Raw genomic sequence first — 19,864 nt, forward strand, 5'->3', positions numbered from 1 at the left:
CCCTCAAAACCTCCAACATTGTTTTGATAGTTTTAAATTTGATTACTCCAGTGTTCTTTTGATAATTCTTCATAGCCTCCAGCTCATCAGAAACTTCATTCTCATAACCCCATCTTGCATATTTTGTCTGTCACTTTCATACTCATCCCAGGTTAGGTCATAACTCTTCATAACCTCATTTTTAAAATCCTCACCCCATTGCTTTGCTCTTCCTATATTTCTGTAACCTCCTATGCCTTTGTGAGGAATGTGCTTAATTTCATTCCTCCTAGGTACAGAGCACCTTAAATGTGTAACACAAAATGGAAATTTGGGTAGATGGAGAGAGATAGAGAGAAAGAGAGAGACAGCGAGAGAGAGATAGAGAGAGAGAGAGAAATGAAGGGGGAGGACTGTCTGATAATTGTGGTTCCCTCCAGCAATATGTTGTGTTTCATGGCTGAGTGATTGGTTGATAAGTACTCTTTTGTCTCTTTTATGAATTCAGTAACTACTTTTTGGTATTTTATTTTTTAACTGTAATAAATTAATTTCTTATGACTTTTAACACGTGTACAGTGTTTCCTTTGTTTGTAAATACCACTTGCCACTGCATTTAAAATATTTTCAATAAAACCTTGCAACCTTTGCTGAATGCTCCTCATTTGATTCTGGCCTTGTGCCTTTAGTTTAGCTCTGGAATTCCCCACCTACTTACTTCACCTCTTCATTTTCCTCTTCATCTCTTATAATTGTGTTAAAACTGGTTCCACCGTTGTATTGTCCTGCAGTGGCTACTGCGAAACGCAAACACTCATAGCACTCCGTGGAATCACTCACTACATATTCTACAAAGCTCGTGTAATAAACGTTTGGATTTGGATGAGAGATGTTCAGATTCAAAATGATTTATTGTCATATATACCAGGATGCAATGAAATGCCTTGCTTGTGTGTCTCTTGCAGGATGATGAAGTGTAAATTTCATATCAAACCTTTTGGAAAAATGTCCCACATCTTAAAGACTCCAGTATTATTCCTCTTCTATGAATACCCAGCATGAAGAGCTTTTGCTTCATAAATATTCCTTGAACTAATGACTATATGGACTATGCTGTACACTTATTTCAGACTTCCAGATCTGCAGTTTTATTTTCCTGTTCACTTCATGGAGTTTCCTATTCGCTTTAATAGTTCCAGGAATTAGATAGTCTAAGCAAATCAGGAACTTTCAAGAAGTCACGAATAGACGCATAGTGATTATAATGTGCAAAGCTATTGAAGTGTTTTGTCATGTAGAACAGGACGAATAATGGAACATAAAGAATCAAGGAGAAAACCAAAGAAACCCATTTATCTGTTTGATATAAATACAATGGCACATTTATAAAGGATCACGATCCACTCACCTCTCCACCATTTACATAATCAAGAACAAAATAGAGCTTTTCGGTTGTTTGAAAGGAATAATGGAGCCCAACCAGAAAAGGATGCTTGAGATTTTTCAATAGCACATTGCGTTCTGCCATTATGTTCTTTTGCTAATTTAAAATAGGTAACATTAGGTTCTGAGCAAACAACAGCAGAATAAATTTATACATTCATTAGTCAATACACTTAAAATAATATGCTTTATTTCTATAGATTTTGCAATTGTGGGAACTCATACCAAGTTGATTCTCATTAGTTGTATTTCTGATTATGATTGTCTACATTACTAATCACCAGTCATACATTTACTTTAACAATTAATTTACACAACAGTAAATGTGTTGTTAGATCAGTGTTCGCTCTTTTGCCTCAGGATGAAGTAGGTCAGTTCCATTTCAGAGATTTGTACACAAAATCTAAGCTTAGAGTACAGCACAGAGCACAAAATTTAGGCCTACATTTCATGGAGTACTGAGGAAGTTCCTCCCTCTTTCAGTTGGGACTTTAAAGCAATGATTACAAACAGATCAGATAGTGCTATATGGAAGGGGAATAAGTATTGTCAGAGGTGCACAGTGCCAAAATGGTTCCTTCAGCCAAATTTGTCCATGTCATCATAATGCCCGTCTAAGATAATCCCATTTTTCCTCCATTCCTTGCCTATCCATGTAGTCTTTCAAATGGCTTTTAAACACAGGTTCTGCACCTGCCTCCATCACTTCCACTGGCAGTCCATTCTCTAGATACTATAATAAGGGGTGGGGGAAGGTGGGAATAAGAAGTTTTTCAATTAGTGACTAAAAACTGGTGGAATAATGTAGGGCTGAATGTTTTCATTCTGTATTATACCATCTTGCAATTCTACAGATTTCTTACCACTGCCCTGAACAATATAGAACATAGAACAGTACCGCACATGAACAGGCCCTCCAGCCTACGACATCTGTGATGAACATGATGCCAAATTAAACTAAATCACTTCTGCTTGCATGTGATCCATATCTTTCCATTCTCTGCATATTCAGCTCTCTAGCTAAAAGCCTCATGAGTGCCACCATTGTATCTCTTTCTGCCTCTACCCTATAACCCTCTGGGTAAAAAAAAAATTCCCCCGCACATCTCCTTTAAAGTTTCCCTATTTCACCTTAAACACAATGTCCTCTAGTATTTGACACTTCTATCCTGGAATAAGATTACGACTGTCTATCATATGCCTTTCATAATTTTATAGACTTCTGTCAGGTCTCTTAGAACAGAAATATTATGCTGTGCTCAAACTGGTACTTTTTTTTTCATTATAACAGTGACAATATTTAAAAATACAGTCACTGTTAGAATGAATGAAACAGCATTCATTATAAAGGAATGGATCAGCTTGGAGCCATTAAGATGTTAAGTAATTGCATATCTTTCTTTCCTACTAACTTCACCAATGATCCTCAATACAGTGTCAAGCTGCCATAGGCAGGGCCATTTTAAAAAAGGGAGTATATCATGGCGGTGTTCACATAAGAGAACAATTTGATAACACCAATAAATTTAAGGTTGCTGACCTTCTCCACCTCTGATCCTCTAATGAGAGCTGGGTCATGTACCTCTGATTTCCTCCTCCTGAAGTCAATAATCTGCTCTATAAAACTCTGTTAATCTTACATGCTTGGTTCTTGGTGGTACTAGATTAACAGATTTTCCATGGTATTTAATTCACTTCTGTGCTCTGTCTTAAACAGCAGTGAACCAAGTAGGTTGAATAGGATTGTGAGGAACCCTGGTGAGATTAAAGAGAGTGTAGAAACCAAGCCTTCGTGAGTTTGGAGTGATTGTGGGAACTGGATATTAAAGGTAGTGTGGGATGAACATATGGTGGCCAAACCACCAGAACTTCGGAACATTCAATGGTGGATAATTAGATTCTTACTTCGCCTTTCAATCGTGTAGCATTCTTTCCTGCTACTCCCTATTTAAATCCCTCAGTCCCATCACTGAACTGATCTGGCCCCGGCCAAGGACATGATCATTGAATTATATCTCATTGTGATTTACCAATCACTAAACAGGTTCGTATTCCTGCTACCAGCTCAAGTTTTAGCACCCAAGCATTTGTAATACTTCTGCTGTTTAATTTAATTGAATAATGCAGGAAATAATGTAAACTATTATTGAATTTGAATTTTTTTTGGAATGAAAAAATTTCTTCAGGGCCCAATCATCCACCAGTGAAGAGATGCAGAGTAAAATTTTATACATTGAAATATACACTTCAGAAGAAAGACATTTTAGATAGCTTCATACATACCTCATTTTTTTTAAGGATCATTTTCTTCTGCAAGACTTTGATGGCATAAAATCTGCCACCGGATTTGCGTTTTGCAAGAAGAACCTAAATCAATATTAACAATTTAAGATTAAAGCTCCAACTGTACATTAAATGTTGACTATAGAATTTACAAGTTATAGTCTTTCTCAGATTATACACTGGAACATTACGTTGCACTGAGGATGCATTCTCTGTAATGACTGCACTAGTGGAAATAGCGCTTAAATGTATCGCGAAGCACCTTCTAGAGAGGACACTGGCCTGCAGGTCCCACAGCAATGACATAGTTAAAGGGATCACACAGATGTGTGGCTTGGCAAGCAGTGAGCCACTGAGGCAATGTTGGTATTGATAGAGTTGGAGTGACCAGACTGGCAAAACCCACCCCATCTGTTAACAGACTGCTTGGATGCATCACGACCTCCCGCTGGACGTCATGGGAGCTGCCCCCTCTCCCCTCTTTGCTTTGCTCTTGATTCACCGGTTGTTAAACTCGTCACCACGGAGAAATCACCGAAGTGCGGCCAAAAAGAAAGGAGGAGGTTGCTGCTTTCATCACAGCAAGCAGAAGCAGATACAATAAACTGTAGAATCTGAGTAGTCTGACGACACATGGAGCAACTGCTGCCAGTCCTCAACAATGGCCAGAGTATAGCACAACTCAGTGTTGAGTTATCAAGCTACAGTCATTGCTGCACTCCAAACAGGTCCATATGATTAAGAGACCTCAATGTGACTGCTACAAGGGTTCATGCCGATTTCTCAACATAGCAATGAACCACTGGAGAGTGCATACAGTACTCCATTTACACATAGGTTTATACTCAAAGATTCAAAGTACATTTATTATCAATGTATGTATCCAGAACAAAAAGCATTGTAATAATAGTCCTCTACAGGTTAGAACTAAGCGGGGTACAAGTGTGTTCAAATTAATTCTAGCTATTTTTGAGCTAACAGATTTAAGCATATATAAAGCGATATGCTCATTTGTGGAAACTGCCTTTTATGTCCGACGTTGATCTCACGTAATGAAAAATAGTGCACATCTTTTTAAAAGTCACTCTATTGAAAGTGGGATAAAATGTAAATAAATAGTGGAACTGCTTTATAATTGCTGTTGAAGGAGAAACTTTTTAACAGTATAGATAAGGTTAAATAGAAATGGAAGCAAAATAGTAGTAAAGCAATTTACTTACTTTCCCAAAACTCCCTTTTCCAATAACTTTTAGAAAGTCAAAGTCTGTTGGTTTGGCGCTGTAAAGAAATGTTTTTTAAGTGAAGTACAGTATTTTCAAGTAAAATAGGTTGTTATTCTGGAGTCAAAGTAAACTTACAAAGGATTAGCTGATGGGCCCAGGTTGATATCACTTTGTTTTGACATGCTCTGTAAGAGAAGATTTGGATAATATGTTTAAAGGAGGGAAATCTGCTTGTTAAATAATGATAATAAGAATCTGAAAGTTTGTGGTATTAAAACAGCAAAACAAGATTGAAAAATAATTTCTCCTTATTGGAGTTCCTCTATTATGGAAGTGATCCTTTTCAGTGTCTTAAAACTTTATTTTCTAAGGCCAAGGGCTGAAAAGAAAAAAAAACAGTTTTATTGTTTGAAGTTTGCATCTTTAAACTATCTCTTGACCATTATAGCATAATGAAATGTAGCAGCCAGTTCCCACTTTGCTTTGATTGAAAAGAGACTGAGAAATTTTGGAGGAGGAATGCTGCTATTCATAAGGGGTGTGTTCTAGGAAATTAACAATGATTCTCAATGAATAAAAAAGTTAACAACATTGTGGGGTTATGCCCTGTAGGACATACATTCAGTGGCGATTTTGTCAGGAATCTCCTGCACCTAATAAAGTGGCTACTGAGTGTATGTTCGTGGATTTCTGCTGCTGCAGCCCATCCACTTAGAACTAATTTCTTTTCCATTCTGATGTTTGGTCTGAATAACAACTGAACCTCTTGACCATGCCTGCATGCTTTTGTGCATTGAGTTGCTGCCACATGATTGGCCGATTAGATATTTGCATTAATGAGCAAATGTACAGGTGTACCTAATAAAGTGGCCACTTAGTGTATATCTCTGTTGTCACCTATCAATGGGCATTTTGTAAGAACGTGAAAGAAATAGGGCAGGAAGAAACCATACACACTACTTGAAACTGGTCTTCCCATTAAGATAATAGTTTGATTATCCGCAGCACTTCTTCTTCCAATAATGCTTGGACACCTTACAATATAAAACTTTCTCTAAGTCTTGAAATACATTCAGTAATTCAGCATCTGCAGTCTGATGCTACAGAAAATTCCAACAACTCACAGCTCTCTGAGAGACAGATATATATCAGCCATTTTCCGGTAATTTTATGCTGAGATGTTGGCTCTTGTTCTCCATTCCCTCATGAGGGAAAATATCCTCACAGCATCTACCCTGTCAATACCCTTTAGGATCTTTTAAATCTTGATGAGATAATTTCTCATGTTAATTAATATTAAAACAATATGTCATCAAGAGCAGAAAACCGTTTGAGGCGCAATAAAAGACTCATTTTGATTAATGTGGTAGTTTAGGGCATTGCCCTTCTGTTTCTATTGGTTGCAATTGTGATGTAGCCTCCGGTTAAATATTTGTAAATGTAGTTACTATTCAAATCAAACATGTGAATGTTGTCCAGTTCCAATATTAGCTTGTTTTTCCAGATGATCTGTGTCTGTGTGTTCTTACATACACTTGGGGAGTTTCTGCCTAGTAAACAAATAAGATTTTGAATATTTTAAGCAAATTGGGGTGGATGTTCTCATGCCACTGAATGTTCTGGCTAAGTTTTTCTGATGATTAGGAGATCCAAAGCAAATTTATAATCAGTATTTGTGACCCATTGAAGCAAGGTATACTTTAAAAATATAAAATGCAAGTTTTTAAAGCTGCTTGAAGTTAGAGGGGTAGTGAAGGAATGAGAATGTTAGCAGACTCCACTTCCACAGTCAAGTCAGAACCAGGCATGGAGGAACTACATCAGCTTTGTAGTATAAACATAACTTAATGGTTTTTATATAAACAATATGCTATAACATTTAGTTTCAATACAATACTCAAGAAGATGATCTGTAGACCTTCTGCTAAACATGTATACAGTCAGTGGCCACTTTATTAGGCACACCTGTCACCTACTCGTTAATGCAAACATCTAATTGGCCAATCATGTGGCAGCAACTCCATCCATAAAAGCATATGGACGTGGTCCAGAGGTTCAGTTGTTGTTCAGGGCAAGCATTGAAATGGGAAAGAAATGATGTCTAAGTGCCTTTGGCCACAGAATGATTGTTGGAGCCAGATGGGGTGATCTGAGTATCTCAGAAATTGCTGATTTCCTGGGATCTTCATGCACAGCAGTAGTCTCTAGAGCTTACAGAGAATGGTGTGAAAAATAATGTAAGCCTTCCAGAGTGTGGCTGTGCTGTGGGCAAAAGCTCTTTGTTAATGAGAGAGATCAGAGGAGAATGGCCAGACTGGGTCAAGCTGACAGGAAGGGGATAGCAACTGAAGTAACCAACAGTTGTGTGCAGAGGACCATTCCTGAATGCACAAGACGTCAATTTGAAGTGATTTGGCTATAGCAGCAGAAGACCATGAACATGTACTCAGTGGCCATAGGAGACCCAATGACATCAGTGCCGGACTCCGGGGCGAAGGCTCCCAAGTTCAAATCCAAGTCGGGCCACCCCTGGGCACGCTTTCCATCCATGCTGGGTTGAGCATTGAGCTAGTCACTCAGTCTCGTAAAAAAAACAAGGGTTCAGTCAGAAACGTTTGATCGTGACCTGGTTAATCCGAAAGGAGACCAATCCTGACACCATGCACCAGACAAGAATGGCTGACTGTCTGGTGCAACACGCTAAAAAAAGCTATAGGAGGTAATTGTGTCAGCAGTTTAGAATTGTTATGTATTCTTCAACTGTTGTTAAAAATGTTATACAATAATAGCTGTATTACTCATGTAAAAGTCACAAGTAATAAATTGGTTAGTAAAATAAAAATGCTGAAAAAGAAATGTTGCAAGAAATAAACTTGCACTCAACATCAGTAAGACCAAGGAATTTGTTTGTGAACTTCGGGAAAGGGAGGTCAAGGGAACACGCACAAGTCATCATCAAGAGGGATCAACACTGGAAAGGATGAGCCATTTCAGGTACCTGGATGTCAACATCTCTGAAGATCTATTCTGGGCCCAGCATACTAATGTAATTATGAAGGAGGCATGTCAGAGGCTATATTTATAAGGAGTTTGAGGAGAGTTGGTGATGCACCATCAATAACTCTCGGAGACGTGAGGTGAGATGGAAGAAAGAACAAGCAGCAAGTGACCACCACAAAACATCCTGGAGACTGAGGCCGGGGCTGTGCCTCCAATTGCCTTTATACCGGGGTCCGTGGGAGGAGCCATGGTCTGTGGGAGGAGCCACAGGAGCAGTCAGCAGGGGGAGGCATGTCCAGACAGGTATATGAAGTTCACCAAAGGTGGTATGTCGCCAAAAATACTAGCAAATGGAGAGCATTCTAGCTGGTTTCATCACCGTTTGGTATGGAGGGGCCACTGCACAGGATTAGACTAAGCTGCAGAACATTGTAAACTCAGCCAGCTCTATCAAGGGCACTAGCCTCCCCAGCATCCTGGACATCTTCAAAATGGGATGGCTAAAAAAGGTAGCATCATCATTAAGGACCCCCATCCCCCAGAGTATGCTCCCTTCTTAGTACTTACTACCACCAGAGAGGAAGGACAGTAGCCTGAAGATACACACACTCAACTTTTTCCCTTCTGTCAACAGATTTCTGAATGGACAATGATCCAACCCTTAAACACTACCTTTCTTTTATTACTTATTTAATTTAATTATATATATATATTTTTTTCTTAATGTAATTTATAGTTTTTTATGTATTGTAATATACTGCTGCTGCAAAACAACAGATGTCACATCACAAATCAATGATATTAAACCTGATTCTGATTACAGATGTTCCAATTTCCAGCTTGGAATCTCTGTACTCACACAGTATCAGAAGTTTAAACTAGTGATGACCCAATTGAGAAAAGCTGACCAGAAGGAAAGTATTTTTCCAAATTAAGATTTTAAAAAGAAGATGACTTTCTGTAGAAAAGTTAACAAAACATCTTATTTTAGAATTCTGAAGTTATGCTCTGACTAAAATCAGCAGTGCCATTGCAGACTTGTTCTTCTTTTAAAAAAATAACAATGGCATTTGGTTTTAATTTTCATCAGTTTAAAGTGTTTACTGTACATCCCCATGAGTGTTTGCAGAGCTTGCTAGCCCTGGTTTAATTACATGGCTTACAGGCAGGAAAAGGGAAACATTGAAGGGATTTGTGTACAAAAGCAACCCTATGTTGTTGCATCCAAGAGCTGAGAAAAGTAAAGTTGATGAAAGTTGGAAGTGCCTTGACCTGACTGCATTGAAAACTCCTCAATGCCCAACACAAAATCTCCATCTATGAAATGAGAGGAGTTAAAATTGCAGGAAAGGCCAATGATAATTCAGAATTAAAATTGAAGTAATTTATAAATCAGTGAGAATGTCTATGGTTTGTGTAGAAATAGAAGATATTCTACAAATGCCTGAATTCCAGAAGAACACGCAGCAAAATGCTGGAGGAACTCAGCATGTTAGGCAGCTTCTATGAAGAGGAATAAACCATCAATTTTTCCAGCCAAGAACCTTCCCAATAGATTGTGTATGTCCATGTATGAACTCATCAACTATTTTTAGAAGAGTTAAGATATCATCAGCTTCTAAGAAAGTCAAAGTACAAAGATAAAGATTAGCTTCATTTGTCATGTGTACATTAAAACATAGTGACATACACCATTTGCATCAATACCCAACACAGTCTGAGGATTGTACAGCGGGGAGTCCACAAGTATTACCACGTGTCCAGTGCCAACATAACAATGTCCACAACTCACCAACCCTAACCCAAACCATAACCGTAGAGTTGGAAATGTGGGAGTATACCAGAACATGCAGATGAAACCCATATGGTTCATAGCAAGAACATGCAAACTCCTTTCAGACAGTGGCAGGAATTGAACCCTGATCAGTGATTGCTTGTGCAGTAAAGCATTGTGCTAACTGATATGCCATTTCAGGAAACCACTTGAAGTTTTATGATCTCACATAAGCTTCACCTTACCGTGCTCCCAACCCTTTGTTCACATAAATGAGTATTACTACCAGGGATTTTGATCAACTTAACTGAGAATTTTTATTTGTGAATCACATGCTCCAAAAAAACAAGGAAACTTGTAAAGCAATTCAAAAGTTTTCTTCACCCTTTGCTCAGTACTTGGGTGAACCACCTCACACAACTATTACAGCCAGTAGTCTTTTTGGTTAAGTCTCTATTAGCTTTGCACAATATGATGGAGCAAGATTTGCCCATTTCTCCTTGCAAAATTATGCAAGCTGTGCCAGATTTGATGGGTAGCAGTGGTGGACATCAATATTGAGGTATTGCCAGAGTTGTTTGATCATGTTAAGGTCAGGAGTCCGACTGGGACACTTAAGGACAACAATTTTCTTCATTTGAAGCCACTCTGTGGTTGCTCTGGCAGTGTGCTTTGGGTCATTGTCTTGCTGGAAGATGAACTTCCACCCCAGTTTCAGCTCTCTGGCAGAGGTTAGAAGGATTTTATCCAGGATCTCTCTTTATTTTATAGCATTTGACTTTTCATAAATCCCAACCAGATTTCCAGTCCCTGCTGCTGAAAAGCATCCCTTTAGCACTATACTTTACAGTAGAGATGGTGTAACGTGGCTGATGCACATTATTATATTTACGCTACATGCATTGCTCAGTGTTGAGGCCGAAATGTTCCACTTTAGTCTCATCTGACCAAAAGACCTTCTTCCACATCTTTACAGTAGCTTCTGTGACACTTTGCAAAGCCTTGTCAGGCAAGGATCTGTTCTTTTTTTAAAGACAGGGCTTCTTACTTGCTATTCTTCCATAAATATCCTTTTTGTGGAAGGCCTTAGAGCTTGTGGAACTGTGAACTTCATCTCCAGTTGCAGCCACTGAGCTCTGCAGCTCCCTCAGAGTGACTGTTGGTGTCACATAGCCTCTCTTACAAATGCCTTTCTTCTCTGCCGATGAACTTTAGAGGGTCAGCCTGATCTCAGGAGTGTGGCCGTGGTTTCATATTTTTTCCACTTTTTCATGATGGATTTTGCTGAGCTCTGAGGTACATTTAATGCCCTTGAGATGGCCTTGTACCCTTCCCCAGATTTGTGCTTCTCTATTCTTATTTCCCTGACTTATTTTGAATGCTCTTCTGTCTTCATTTTGGTTTGGTCTGCTGAGAATCTGCCATACTGTTGGACCTTACAGAGAGAAGGGGTATTTATTCTTATGAAAGGAAAAATAGCACATTCAATAATGTTATCTTGGGGCTTGCATTTGTGGAATTAGGATTGGCTGTCCCTCCAGGAGCAGACACAATTGGATCAGAGTGCCAAGCACTAAATTTAGTGTAATTTTCATGACAGATGTTATATTATTTACATATTCCATTATAAGTTGCTACATCTACATTTTTACATTGCACTGCTTAAGAAAACTAGTCAGACTATAATTAGAGGTTCCACCTTATGATCACAGTACAGTTGGAGTCAACAGCAAATTATCCTTGCTCTTGCAACACAATTATGTAAGTGATAATAAAGGTATCACCTTCGGTCTCCCAAGACTTTGGTTTAGCAGAAAGCAGCTAGCTTAGTATACAGTCTGTAAAACACATTGTGATTTTTTTTACTGTATGTCTCAAATCTATTTAATGACTGAAATCAGGGGATGATCCTTTTCACCTCAGAAATGTGCAAAGTTCAAAGTTCAAGGTAAATTTGTTATTAAAGAGCGTACATATCACCATATACTACCCTGAGCTTTATTTTCTTGTGGGCATTCACAGTAGAACAAAGGAATACAACAGAATCAGTGATATACTACACACAAAGACTAACAATCAATCAATGTCCAAAAGAAGACAAACTGTGAAAATACAAAAAAAGCAAATATTAATAATAATAATAACAAATAGAAAATAATATCTTGAAAATTACTTGTAGAGTGCTTGAAAGTGAGTCCATATGCAACCCTGAGATTCATTTTTTGAGGTCATACAAAGTAGATTTGGAAACAAAATAGAGTCAATGAAAGATTGCCCCCAAAAGGATGGACAAATCGTGCAAATACAAAATAAGAGAAAGTAAACTAAATAATAATAATAATAATAATAAATAAATAGGCAATAAGTATCAAGAAAATGTGTTGTAGAGTCCTTGAAAGTGAGTTCATAGATTGTAGGAACAGTTCTGTTGGAAAAGGGGAGGGGGAGGGGGGAGATGGAGGGGAGAGGGAGTGGGAGGGAGAGAAGGAGGGGGAGAGGGAGGGGGAGAGAGAGTTACCACTTCTACCATCGTCCAGCGATTCTGAGTGAGGCACAGAGAGATCTGTATTTTCTGACAATTACCTTTATTGTTCAAACTAACAAGTACATGAATTCATACACTAAATACCTTGAGAGCACACCTGCTAAGTACCCCTGACTCTCCTGGATAGTCAAAGAATAGCAAAGGTATTACCCAGGTGGAGGAATTTACACTCCTTGTTCCTCATGGTCCCGACTCACTCTCCACGTGCTTCACGCAGGGTTCTTCTCGTCTTGTGTCTTTGAAGTTACCGCCACCAGTACACACAAAGCATCCACTTTTATATCCATGTCTTATCAATTCAAATGTCGCATTCCCGTGTCATTGGCTGCAGGTCATGTGTCTGGCCTTTAACACCTGGTCTTTGGCTCTGGTCCAAACCAGCATCCATCTATTGTCCTCTTCCCATCAAGGGACAGTTGCTGACTCATGGCTCTTTGTTCTCAGTCAGCAATGAGTTTGAATCACCTCAGGCATTCACAAGTCTGCATGTTATAGCCAACGAAAGAACACCTCACAAACAACTCCTTATTTGGAAATGACCTCCAGTCCAGCAGATTACTTGAAGAGTCTTTGTGCCTTCTTTAAAACAGTAATCAAGTCCAGCACATCAAGCTCACAAAATGGAGAATTGAGTGTATTCACAAAATGGCAGCCTCCATCCCCCAAGCATACGGCAAGAACAAAGACTGCTTCCACTGTCTTTGATTCATTTGAATTCACTGATTTGAAGATTGTCATTCTTTCTGGCCAACAGTTCAGTGATGGGGTAAGTAAAGTAAACTGGTTAACCCTTTTGGTTCAAGAACCTGAGGGTTGTGGAGTAATAAATGTTCCTGAACCTGGTTATGTGGTTCCTGAGGCTCCTATACCTTCTTCCTGAAGGCAGCAGTGAGAAGAGAGCATGACCTGGATGGTGGGGGTCCTTGAGGATGCATGCTGCTTTCCTGCAACAGTGTTCCATATAGATGTGTTTAATGGCCGGGAGGGCTTTACCCATGATGGACTGTGCTGTGTTCATGACTTTTGTAGGCTTTTCTGTTAAAAGGACATTGGTGTTTCCCTACCAGGCTTTGATGCAACCAGTCAATATACTCTCTACCACACATAGAAGTTGGTCACAATTTCTGATGACATGCTGAATCTTCACAAATTTCCAATAAAGTAGAGGCGCTGCCGTTCTTTCTTTGGAATGGCACTGATGTGCTAGACTCAGGACAGATCCTCTGAAATGATAACACTGAGGAATTTAAAGTTGCTGACCCTCTCCACCTCTGATCCCCCGATGAGGACGGGCTCACGGACCTCCAGTTTCCTCTTCCTGAAGTTAATAATCAATGACTTGCTCTTGCTGACGTTGAGTGAGAGCTTGTTGGTGTGGCACCGCTCAGCCAGACTTTCAATCTCCATCTGATATACGATAGAACACCACCTTTGGTTCAGTCAGCAACAGTGGTGTTCTCAGCAAACTTAAATATGGCATTGACACTGTGCTTAGCCTCATTGTCATAAGTATAAAATGAGTAGAACAGTTGTCCGCGCTGGTTCAGGACACTGATGGTTGAAGCGTAATAACCATTCCTGAACCTACTTCCCTTTGTCATCACTGAGAAGAGTGTGTGTCCTGGAGGGTGGGGGTCCTTGGTGAAGCAGACTGCTTTCTTGTGGCAGTGCTCCTTGTGGACGTGCTCCATGGTGGGGTGAGCTTTTCCTGTGATGGAATGGGCTGTATTCACTCATAGGTCGATGAATACTCTCTCAATTTCTCAAAATTTTAAATTAAGTATGGTTAAGTTTAATAAGTGCCCATTAGCATTGCTGATTTTCCTGGGACTTTGCACACCAGGTTTGTTGATGATCTGAATTTGTTGCGGAACTGCTCAATGGCAGAGTAGTTTCTGTTGTTAGTGATGTCATGGAGTGGAGACAGAATGTGAATTTTACTGTGAGGGCCCATGGTACTGATAACTTCAATCTTCTAACCCCAAGATTAATGTTATATCACAGGAATGGTGAGGGTGGGAAGGAAAAGCATTTCCCCCCCCCCACCCCCCCCCCGGCCTTCGTGCCCATCCATTGGTGAGGTTATAAATATGGATTTACCCATTAATACCAACCATCAGTATTATCAGCTGGTGGTTTATTCAGACACTAAAGCAGCAAACTATCTGGAAAAGCAATTTTTTGTTTTTATATATATCTATTCAGCTGAAGATCAATATTGATATTTTTCCAAAGAAAAGAACAGCAGCATTTGGATAATTTGTACAACCGTAGTTCTAATGTGTATATATGTCTACATACAATCTTTACTTTCAGAGCACTAAAATTCAACTTACCTCATAATGTTTAATCTTTTCCAGTATTTTCTATTTGTAGCCTCCTTTGTGGAGAAATATTGCAGTATAGAACATTAAAAAAAATCTGGAGCATGACGCTGCTCTGCCATTCAGTACAATCATTAATTAGTTAGTTCCTTTCCGTGCCTTGTGGCTCATTGGGCAGCAACCTTGCTGTTTCTTTCTGAGTTGCTAGCTCGACGCTCAATCAAGCACAGATGAAAAGTGTGCAAGGAGCCGGCTGGATTTGATCCCGGGTCCACTCGCCCTGAAGGCTGGTACGGATTTCACTACAGTACCGATCGGCGCAGTATTATCTCAGCTGCCTTGTTATTGCAACGCCATATTCCTGCTCTCCCCCGCTCACCTCCCATGATGCCTTCTGTGCCTCACTGACATGGACCATTTATTTTACCATGTATATGCCATGTTCCAAACAGAATTGGAGATTAAACCAAAAACACTGAGACCCAATGAAGCATCATTGTACTTAGTAGCTAATTTGTACTGGCGTTTCTCTCAGTTTTACACAACTGAGTGAATATTTTTGCCATATAATTCTATTGCATTAACTGCTGGCAGTCACAAGTACAAAATGCTAACTTAACCTAAATCCTAACTGAACCTAAATATGAACAGTTAACCATGCAGACTGCAAACAAGTGAACGTTTAATCATTGTTAAATATCTGCTTCATAATTGCCGCTGCAGAATTGGCAAGAACCTTCAGACATCAGGTGACAACAACAATCTGTACTTATAACATGCTAGGACATCTCACAGTGGTTCACAAGGCCATTACCGTACTATAACTACAGCTGAGAATCAGCAATTTAATGATGTTTTTTAGACTGAAGGTGACTGAGCACAAAGGATATAATTTAAAGGCATCTACTGTACCTTCAATGGGTAAATCTTGTGAAAGTGGGAGCCTTCTGCTTCTTGACAGATGATAATGAGCTGCTGTTGGTCTGGCTGCTGCCAGGCGAAGAATGTGAGAGATCGGGCTGTCTGACAAGGTCAGGAAACTATTTACATAAACACAAACCTGACATATATAAAAAAACATTCTTCCACTCTTGCAAAATTCACATAGCAATCTTCAACAGTCAACTTTTTGCCTACCCTAATGGAATATATTAAAAACCTTCACTTCTACTATCTTCTAATTCTGTACTGCCAGATACCTAGTGATAATTTCATTATCAGGCTATTGAAAAATAGTATCATCAATATGAATTTATTTAATTGCATTCTATAAACTTTTAAATTAAAGATGATACAGTTAAGACTCTGGTTTGCAGGAATTATTGAATAGGACCAAATGCTAAATCAACCTATATATGCACAGTTAAACACGCAGACTGCAAACAAGTGAACATTTAATCACTGCTAAATATCTGCTTACATTTGAATGTTTCACTATGCATGCCACGTACAGTCCTGTCCCTTAATGCATCAGAAAGTCCATCTCTAAAGTCACAGTACTGTGAAAGTTTGCGCAGTTCTGCAATGCAAGAATCTGCTGGAGGAACTCAGTGGCTGAGCAGCGTTTGTGGAGGGGGAGGGCAGAAAGATTGTTGATTAATTGAGTCAAAACCTGGCATAAGAATTGGAGAACAGATCAAGCAAATATAGATGTGTTGAGAACTGACTTCTTGCGAAAAGGACACCCTGATAAATTGCAAAAGTGTAGACTCTCTGTTAACTGAGGGACTGATGGTTGAGGTAATTGTGGGATGGCAGCAGGAATTTAAAGGAGTTAAAAAAAACATATACTTGTATGGATAAGGAATGGACTTATAGCCATATAATTATCAATAGGGAACTAGGCAATGACTCTAAGGTATGTGATGCAATGTGTAAAGGTTGCCTTCTGAGATAACTTAATTGCAGTGACTCCAGAGAACAACCACTGAAGAAGACTTTGAGTTAGAGAAGAACTTGCCAAGATTGAACCCTGGTTAGGTTTATTAAGACTGGGAGATAAATAAACACAGGTAGTAGGTTTTGTAAGTTGTAAATATAAGCCAAAGAATTGTGTAACAAAAAAGATTCTGAAACTAAATAGTTAATGCATCTTGTTTGAATTTATGTAGTTATTCTTTGAGTTGTTTGAATAAATCCAAATTAATAAAGGAGTATTATTTCATAAAGAAGAAATATTTTGAGTTCACTGTTTAAGAGAAGTTTGGATAGGTACAGTATATGGATAGGAGGGGAATGGAGGACTATGGTCCAGGTCCAGATCAATGGACTAAGCAGTTTAAATGGTTTGACATGGACTAGATGGGCCAAAGGGCCTGTTTCTGTTCTGTAGTTTTCTATGACTCAATAAGGACAGGTGTTCAGTGAAGTCATTTAACACCGTGTGGCACCAGTATATAAAGTGTATCTTCAAAAGGTGATGCCTCAAGAAGGTGTCATCCACCATTTAGGACCCTCACTGTCCAGGACGTGTTCTTTTCTCATTACTACCTGCAGAGATGGGGTACCAGGGCCTGAAGACACACACTCAGTGTTTTAGGAACAACTTCTTCCTGAATAGCCCATGAACCTATGAACACTACCTCACTATTTTTGTCATATATACTCCCGTTAGTAACTTATCTATTGCACTGTATTGATACTGCAAAACAACAAATTTCACAACATATGATTCTGATTTTGTTTAACGACACAAAGGCAAGGCTTACAGTGAACCACAAACCAGCCATCAGTGAGACGTTACCCACACAGGTTTTAACACAACCAAGCTGCCTCTGAACTAAAATGGTCAGAAGCTCAAGATTATGCTTGTTTCTGCCTGTTTATGAATACATTAAACAATCTCATATGATCTGCACGTGTATTATTGCCTATTGCTATATGTAATCAAAAACAGAATTGGAATCAGGCTTATTATCACCGGCATACCCTGTGAAATTTCTTGTTTTACGGCAGCAGTACAGTGCAATAGATAAAAAAATTACAATAAGAAATATGTAAAAAGTGCAAAAACAGTGCAAACTAATGAGGTATCATAGGCTCATGCACTGTTCAAAAATCCAACAGCAGAGGGAAAGAAGCTGTTCAAACTGATCTGTTAATGTGCTTCCTCATGCTCCACCTCCCTGATGGTAGGAATGAGAAGAGGGAATCTCCCAGATGGTAAAGGTCTTCATGGATGGACGCTGCATTTTGAGGATGTCCTTGACGATGAGGAGGCTAGTGGTCATGATGGAGCTGGTTGAGCCCACAATCCTCTGCAGCTTTTATTGATCCTGTGCGTTGGAGCCTCCATACCAGACAGTGATGCAACCCATCAGACCGCTGCCCACGGCACACCTGTAGAAATTTGCTAGAACCTTTGGTGGCATAAAAACCTCCTCAAAGTCTTAACAAAGTACAGCTGCTGGTGTGATTGCATCAATATGTTCAGCCCTGTCCTCAGTCCACAGAGATTTTGAAACGCAGGAACCTGAAGTTGCTCACCCTTCCCACTGCTAACCCCTGAAGAGGACTGATGTCTGTTCTCTCAACTTCCCCTTCCTGAAGGTCACAATCAATTCTTCGGTCTTACCGAAGTTGAGATTAATGTTACTGTTGTGACACCACTATCTCACTCCTGTACACCTACTCATCGCTATCTGAATTTGCCAACAACAGTAGTGTCATCAGATGGCGTTTGAACTGTGCCGAGGCACACAGTCGTGAATGTAGAGTAGAGCAGTGGACTAAACACATATCCCTTGAGATGCATCTGTGTTGGTTGTCAGCAAGGGGGAGATGTTATTTTCAATCTATACCAAGTATGGTCTCCCAATGAGGAAGTCAAGCATCCAGTTGCAGAGAGAGGTACAGAGGCCCAGGTTTTGAACCTTGTTGATTAGCACTAAGGGGATAATGGTGATGAACGCTGAGCAGCGGTCTGAAGTAGGTATTGCTGTTATCCAGGTGGTCCAAGGCTGACTGGAGAACCAATGAAATTGCATCTACTGTAGACATATTGTGGCAGCAGGCAAACTGCAGTGGGACCAGATCCTTGCTCAGGAAGGAGTTAGTTCCAGCCGTGATCATTGTAACTGAGTTCAGACCTATCAGAATGTGTACTCATTCACAACCTGTTAGCTCAGCCGTTCCCAACCTTTTTAATGCCATGGAGCCTTGCCATTAACCAAAGGGTCCATGAACTCCAGGCTGGGAACCTCTGAATTAGCAGAAGCTATATAATAAACATGGAGAGGAACATGAGAATATGAATTAGAAAATACTATTTAATCCCTCAAAACTGTTCTGCCATTCAGTAAACTCATAACCAATCTTTTCATGGCTATGTGGCTCTCTTGTTTCAATATTCCTTAAATTCTTAGATTTAAAATTAACAATTTATTCAGTATTAATTGCCCACTGGTGAAGAATAATTCAAAGTTATTATGTTTTCTAGTTATACATCTTAAAGGTCTAGCTCTAATACTGTATGTAGGCTCCATTTTCTAATCCTATACTCCCCAACCACTAGAATTGAAGTTTTCTCCAACTACCTTAGTTCCATTTCAATTTGGAAGCTGTAAAAAATAGAATCAGAGTCGTACAGCAAAGGAACAAGTCTCTGAACCTACAAGAACATTCCAACCATCAAGCAACTGTCTACAATGGGGTCCATGGACCCCTTGCTTATTGGCATTGGTCCATGACATATAAAAGGTTGGGAATCCCTGGTCTACATCAATCCTAGTCACTTCATAACTTTGTTAATTATAATAAATATAATCCTAATCTTTGTAAATGTATTTTACAAATTAATTCACAGAGTCAGGTAGTGTTCTTGTCAAAGGTACTGGAGCCTCTGGAAATATCCCTGTCTTAGTGGATATAGCCAAGATCCTTGACCAGATCCAGCGTGTGGTTGACCTGTACAGCAGCACAGTGGCGAAGTTAGTGGGGTTACTACCTCACAGCGAGCTCAGCAGAGTGATGCAGGTACCCCTCAGCTCCAGGGTCCTGGGTTCAGTCTGTAAGAAAACAAGACACGGGAGCAGAATATCACCATTCGGCTCATTGAGTCTGCTCCACCATTCCATCATGGCTGCTTTATTACCCTGACCTTCAGCATTGCCTCTGAGGGTTTCCTCGAGGTGCTCAGTAATCTTCTCAATCCCATTAGAGGAAGGATGTTGAGTCTTTGGAGAGGATGCAGAAGAAGTTTACCAGAATCTTGCCTACTTTAGAGGGCTTGTGCTATCATGAGAAGCTGGATAAACTTGGGTTGTTTTCTCTGGAGCGACGGAGGCTGAGGGGA

At 39.6% G+C, this 19,864-nt stretch overlaps 1 protein-coding gene across 1 annotated transcript in view; it reads right to left on the minus strand.

Moving 5' to 3' along the window:
- Positions 1-14,939, minus strand: part of sgk2a (serum/glucocorticoid regulated kinase 2a) — a 35,176-nt gene extending 20,237 nt beyond the window's left edge. The window contains exons 1-5 of the mRNA XM_059980790.1: positions 14,584-14,939; positions 5,064-5,113; positions 4,926-4,983; positions 3,706-3,789; positions 1,388-1,519 (exon numbers count right to left, since the gene is read on the minus strand). Coding sequence (XP_059836773.1) covers positions 1,388-1,519; positions 3,706-3,789; positions 4,926-4,983; positions 5,064-5,110 — 321 coding nt within the window. The 5' untranslated portion in view covers positions 5,111-5,113; positions 14,584-14,939. The remainder of the gene's footprint in view (positions 1-1,387; positions 1,520-3,705; positions 3,790-4,925; positions 4,984-5,063; positions 5,114-14,583) is intronic.
- Between the last annotated feature and the right edge of the window lie 4,925 nt (positions 14,940-19,864).

Source organism: Hypanus sabinus, chromosome 9, assembly GCF_030144855.1.
Source record: "Hypanus sabinus isolate sHypSab1 chromosome 9, sHypSab1.hap1, whole genome shotgun sequence".
NCBI classification, from domain to species: Eukaryota; Metazoa; Chordata; class Chondrichthyes; order Myliobatiformes; family Dasyatidae; genus Hypanus; species Hypanus sabinus.